The 6,416-nt window shown below is 37.4% G+C and overlaps 1 protein-coding gene across 1 annotated transcript in view; it reads left to right on the forward strand.

Annotated features, from left to right (window-relative positions):
- Positions 1 to 6,416, forward strand: part of xpo4 (exportin 4) — a 49,443-nt gene that overhangs the window by 6,738 nt on the left and 36,289 nt on the right. Inside the window, exons 2-6 of the mRNA XM_016460921.1 lie at positions 2,174 to 2,279; positions 2,847 to 2,988; positions 3,109 to 3,247; positions 4,180 to 4,296; positions 5,057 to 5,210. Of these exons, the coding sequence (XP_016316407.1) occupies positions 2,174 to 2,279; positions 2,847 to 2,988; positions 3,109 to 3,247; positions 4,180 to 4,296; positions 5,057 to 5,210 (658 nt within the window). The remainder of the gene's footprint in view (positions 1 to 2,173; positions 2,280 to 2,846; positions 2,989 to 3,108; positions 3,248 to 4,179; positions 4,297 to 5,056; positions 5,211 to 6,416) is intronic.

The raw sequence follows: 6,416 nt of genomic DNA on the forward strand, positions 1-6,416 counted from the left end.
CACCCCCCCCCTCTGTCCGTGGTAGTGCTGTCCCAGCTGGGTTGTGGTCTGGAGGGGTCCGGGCCCAGCCTACCGTCCCCGAGGCTCCAGCAACAGCACCAGCCACAGATCCAAGTAATGCAGCAACTTTGACCTCATCCACCCATAGACATGTGTACAGTGGGTACGGAAAGTATTCAGAAAAACTGAAATATCACATGGTCCTAAGTATTCAGACCCTTTGCTGTGACACTCATATATTTAACTCAGGTGCTGTCCATTTCTTCTGATCATCCTTGAGATGGTTCTACACCTTCATTTGAGTCCAGCTGTGTTTGATTATACTGATTGGACTTGATTAGGAAAGCCACACACCTGTCTATATAAGACCTTACAGCTCACAGTGCATGTCAGAGCAAATGAGAATCATGAGGTCAAAGGAACTGCCTGAAGAGCTCAGAGACAGAATTGTGGCAAGGCACAGATCTGGCCAAGGTTACAAAAAAATTTCTGCTGCACTTAAGGTTCCTAAGAGCACAGTGGCCTCCATAATCCTTAAATGGAAGACGTTTGGGATGACCAGAACCCTTCCTAGAGCTGGCCGTCCGGCCAAACTGATGGTGAGAAATAAGATTCTCTGGTCTGATGAGACCAAGATAGAGCTTTTTGGCCTTAATTCTAAGCGGTATGTTTGGAGAAAACCAGGCACTGCTCATCATCTGTCCAATACAGTCCCAACAGTGAAGCCTGGTGGTGGCAGCATCATGCTGTGGGTGTGTTTTTCAGCTGCAGGGACAGGACGGCTGGTTGCAATCGAGGGAAAGATGACTGCGGCCAAGTACAGGGATATCCTGGATGAAAACCTTCTCCAGAGTGCTCAGGACTTCAGACTGGGCCGAAGGTTTACCTTCCAACAAGACAATTACCCTAAGCACACAGCTAAAATAACGAAGGATTGGCTTCACAACAACTCTGTGACTGTTCTTGAATGGCCAGAGCCCTGACTTAAACCCAATTGAGCATCTCTGGAGAGACCTAAAAATGGCTGTCCACCAACGTTTACCATCCAACCTGACAGAACTGGAGAGGATCTGCAAGGAGGAATGGCAGAGGATCCCCAAATCCAGGTGTGAAAAACTTGTTGCATCTTTCCCAAAAAGACTCATGGCTGTATTAGATCAAAAGGGTGCTTCTACTAAATACTGAGCAAAGGGTCTGAATACTTAGGACCATGTGATATTTCAGTTTTTCTTTTTTAACAAATCTGCAAAAATGTCAACGATTCTGTGTTTTTCTGTCAATATGGGGTGCTGTGTGTACATTAATGAGGAAAAAAAATTAACTTAAATGATTTTAGCAAATGGCTGCAATATAACAAAGAGTGAAAAATTGAAGGGGGTCTGAATACTTTCCGTACCCACTGTATGTGTAAGAAGTAGCACATTTTTTCAATGCCTCCTGGTGATGCTGCAAAGAGTTGATCTGTGCATGGAAAATGTTTGTTCTGCATCTTCTATTTGTTTTATATGCCTAGTTTAACATGTCAGGTGATCTGTGTTTGTGTGTGTGTGTGTGTATGAAATGATACCCTCTTCTCTCTAGTCTGGTTACTGTAAGTTGGATGACTGCTGTGCTGTAATTGGGAATGGAATGGGATGTTGAATGTTATGACTCAAGTGTGTGATGCGTTCAATGGGCAGACAGGCTTGGGTGTGTTCATGTGTTCACCTGTGTGTTGTGACACGTACATGAGAAACTGCTTTATTGGTCATCACTGTGAACAAGCTGCTTGATTTGTCATAACTTTTGGAGGCTCTTTTACAGGTTTAGACATGTTTCTTGAACACCAGATCAGCATATTAGAATGCTGTCTGAAGACTGGAGTAATGGCTTTGCCATCACAGAAATTGATTATTTTAAATTGTAATATTATTTCACAATATTGCTGTTTTCACTGTATTTTTAATCAAATAAATGCAGCCTTGATGAGCATAAGAGACTTCTTGCAAAAATCCTACTGACGTTTTTAAACGGTAGTGTGTGTAATAATTTAATAAAGATTGGTTTAAATAAATACAACAAACTCATGTTTGGTTTGATTTGTTTTGGTCTGCTTATGGGATATTTCATGTTGACCAGTGCAACATGTTCAAAAATCCAATTGTTTAACCCCTTTTATGAATTGTGTTCACAGGCACCGCCGTCCATGGTAAGCACAGAACAGAGGCAGCATGCAGAGCACATATTCCTCTCCTTCAGGAAGTCAAAATCCCCCTTTGCCGTTTGCAAACACATCCTCGGTGAGTCTCAGCACTCGGTTCTTCTCACAGACACTTTAACAAGTACTGACTCTACTGTGCTGAGTCTTGGTTCTTCCCATAATTTCTTCCTCTTCATATTTAAACATCTTACAGGTCACCAGTGACTTGGTAGTCTTTCTCAGAAAGCACAGATTGTACATTTCAAATTTTTATGTCTGCTAAAGGTTCATTTATCAAGTATAAATTACATAATTTATCAATTGTTAGAAAACCGCAGTTAGGAAAGCATCTGATCACATGGTATGATTTACAGCATTAAACATGAAAAACATGTCAGTGTTCCCACAGTGTTAACTCTTTTGGAAAATGAATTTTGCTTAGGCCTGATTTTGTTTAAAAAAAAAAAACGGGTTTACACCAGTTCGTTCTTCGATTTTGCTTGAATTTTATCAGAGCCTTAGAGCATTTTAACGGCTAAACTCATAAAACTGATGTGAATTTCAAGAACATATTAAACTTTGTTTAGAGTGTAAAATAATATTGTAAGAACAATAATAAATGAATAAAGAATAATAATAAATCAATGTTGTCTTTCTCTTTCCACAGAGACTAGTAAAGTGGACTATGTGTTGTTCCAGGCCGCCACAGCCATCATGGAGGCCGTGGTTAGAGAATGGATCCTTCTGGAAAAGAACAGCATCGAGTCCCTCAGAACATTCCTCCTCACCTACGTCTTACAGCGACCCAAGTAAGTGTGTGAATGAACATATAAAACATGTGACAACATGTGCTTGTACCTCTGGATAACGTCTGAAGCCATTTCCATCTCTTACCTGATCTTGTGTAAATTTCTCTCTGTTCCCTGCAGTCTGCAGAAGTATGTTCGAGAGCAGATCCTGTTAGCTGTAGCAGTAATAGTGAAGAGAGGCTCTCTTGACAAATCTATCAACTGTAAGAGCATCTTCCATGAGGTCAGCCAGCTCATCAGCAGCGGCAATCCCACAGTGGTAAGACTTTTGTATCACATGGATCAAAGCTGGGAGAGTTAGCAGTGCTATCAAACTATAATTCAGCAAAGGCCTATTAAATGTTCTTTAGTAAATCAGTGATTCTTTTGGTTAGTAATGTTATTGGTAGCCTCCTATTTAAAAAACAGGGCCGGGCAGACGTCACAATGTTCAAATAGTTACGAATGTCATGTAATGTTCATTAACATATTTTGTATAACAGATATGTATTTTCACAAAATCTGTCCAAGGTTTTTGGAAATGAGTGAATATAGGTAGTCATTAAAATTTCTTTAGTCGATATAAGTTTTAAAAAAAGTTTAATTGTTTATTGTAATTTTTTCCCATGAATGTGGTTGATATGGAAATAAAAGTAAATAATAAATCATTAAATAACAAATATAAACCTTATCAGTAATCTCAAAGAAGCTAAAACTTTTTTTTAAATGTGAAAACATTATGAAAATCTATTGGTTTTATTGATGTGATATTCTGTTTAAAAAAAAAAAAAAAAGGGCCAGTGTGTCCCTGAATTTCGACCATTGCATTCTCCTAAAAATAATTTATGGCCAAGGAGTATTCCTAAACAAAATTGTTAAAAGAGCCCTATGGAAAAAATATAGTACACATTGTGTCCTGCAGAGGGCGCTCAGGTTTTATGTTTTGAATTTGTTCAATGTAAGGTTAAAGATTTCATCTGTGGTCAAATTTAAAAGCCTACTTGTGATTATACTTTATACAGCAAAAATGAAGCCTTTGGAAAACTACTGTCCTTATTTCATATATTTTGTACCAGTATTGAATTAAAATAGGTAATTTAAATAGCTGAATAAGTGTGTTAGACGTGTTTCCTGAGATATTAACCCATTTTGTCTTGTGCCTTGATGGAAAGTAATGTTTATCACTGTGCATGCCTGTATCTGTCCTGCTAGCAAACACTGGCCTGCTCCATCCTAACTGCTCTGTTGAGTGAGTTCTCCAGCTCCAGTAAGACCAGTAACATTGGCCTCAGTATGGAATTTCATGGAAGCTGCAAACGCATCTTTCAGGTCTGTCCTTCTGTCCCAATCATTCTGAGTGTGTCCTTTTGTTAACAGGTGTACAGTCACTGTGCTGGGTGTTTATATTTGTATGTTAACCTGTTATAGCCAAAAACATTTAGAAATATTCCTATGTGATATGAATGTTTCATTGATATCAAATCACTGACAATCTATTATAGTTTTTGTTAATATTTTGAATTAGATTTTTAAAAATATTTGTTCTGTTTTCATTTTATATTTTTTTTATAGTGTTTTTTTTTTTTTTAAATAGTTTTAATTTTATTTTTAGGTAAAGTTTTTTGGGATTTTTTGTGGTAATTTTTTTTTCGTGTTGATATAATTTTTATTAATTTTTATTTGTTAGTTTTAGTTCATTTTGTTTGAGCTATTTTAGTACTAAACAATAAATGAAAATGAGAAATGTTGCAGCTATCAGAAATAAAACGTTTTTTATACTTAAAATTATTATTATTTTTTTTATGGTTTAGTTTCAGGCAAAAATAAAAAAAAAAGGTAACAACCATAATCTGAAATGTGTTGTAATCACACCGTATATATATATATATATATATACAGAATTATGTAATAATTGAAACAAACCTATTGACATTATAACTGAAATATTCTCAAATAAATTTAATCGGAATTTAATTGAATCTTGTGGAATTGATTCTTGAAATTAGTACCAATACCCAGCGTTAATTTGACTGCTTGTGCCTTTTATGATGAGTGAGTGAGTGTGTGTGTGTGTGTGTGTGTGTTGCAGGAGGACGATCTCAGGCAGATCTTCATGCTCACTATGGAGGTCCTGCAGGAGTTCAGTCGGAGGGAGAACCTCAACGCTCAGATGTCCTGTGTTTTCCAGCGCTACCTTGCGCTGGCCAATCAAGTGCTCAGCTGGAACTTCCTTCCACCCAATCATATCCTTTCATGAAAAGATTTTGGTGACTTTTTATATTTGTGTGCATGTTTGTAGCCATGTCTTTTTTACTTGTAAATTTAGAGGAAAGTTGAGAGAGATGATGCAGGCTGGACTTCCTGTGAGCACTAGGAAGCACTAGACCTGGACTGCAGCCAGGAATGTTTTAGAAGCACAAGGGTTAGGAAAGACAATTAACGGTGACTTATTTTTGGATTAATAATAGACAAGCTATAATGTGATAATCACTCTTAACCTTCATAATATTTCTTTGCAAAATAACCGTGAACACAGGACCAGATCCAGGCACATTTCTTGTTGCTCGTTAAAAAAAAAAACCCCCGTGATCTTGCGGGTAAATTTTTAGAGCATTTTTTTTTTACCTGCTTGAAGCCACAAAATTTGAAGCTCTTCAGCATTTGTGCTCATGATTGATTTGGATCTTGATGAATTAGAAAGTTTGTCCCACGGTTTAATTGATTTGAATATATTTGCATACATTTCTAAAGGTTTTAATGATCTTGTCTCTCCGTAGTTTTGCTTGTGCCTTTGCATGTGTCATTATTTTTACTATTCACATGTGCTAGTGTTAGTCCTAAATCATGAGCGGTGATTGATGGTGTGTGTGTGCGTCTGTGTGTGTTTTAGGTCTGTGAGGCGTTAATCCCACTCAGGCTGATTTTGTGTCTCTGTGTCTCTTTAAAGAGATCTGAGCTGGCGTCTGTGCCAACCAGGGTCGCATATCACTTACAAAGTAGGCCTGTGCCAAGCCCTTAATGTGCTCAATCAGTGTGCCTTTAAACACACAGCTCATTGAGTGCTGGGCTGGAATGTCGGCCGGCTATTTGTGCATTGATGTTTTTGCATAGTTTCAAGTCATATTAATTGCCCACTGGGTGCTGGAGGGGAGATAGTTCTTTGATACCAAGAACACATTTGTTAAGGACATAGAAAGGACAGAGTGAGTGAGTTAGTGTTAAACTTTAAAATTGACTATTTAATAAGCATGAATGAGTAGTCAATTAATCTGTTCTTTATTATGTTAGTCAATACAAGACTTGCATTCACAGCACTCTAATTAAAGCACCACTTTAAATGCAAAAGAATAAAGAATTATATATATATATATATATATATATATAATCTATATATATATACACACACACACATACACACATAAAAGAGTTTACCCCGTGTTGCCTTAAAA

This window comes from Sinocyclocheilus anshuiensis, unplaced genomic scaffold (genome assembly GCF_001515605.1).
Source record: "Sinocyclocheilus anshuiensis isolate Anshui unplaced genomic scaffold, SAMN03320099.WGS_v1.1 scaffold136, whole genome shotgun sequence".
Taxonomy (NCBI): domain Eukaryota; kingdom Metazoa; phylum Chordata; class Actinopteri; order Cypriniformes; family Cyprinidae; genus Sinocyclocheilus; species Sinocyclocheilus anshuiensis.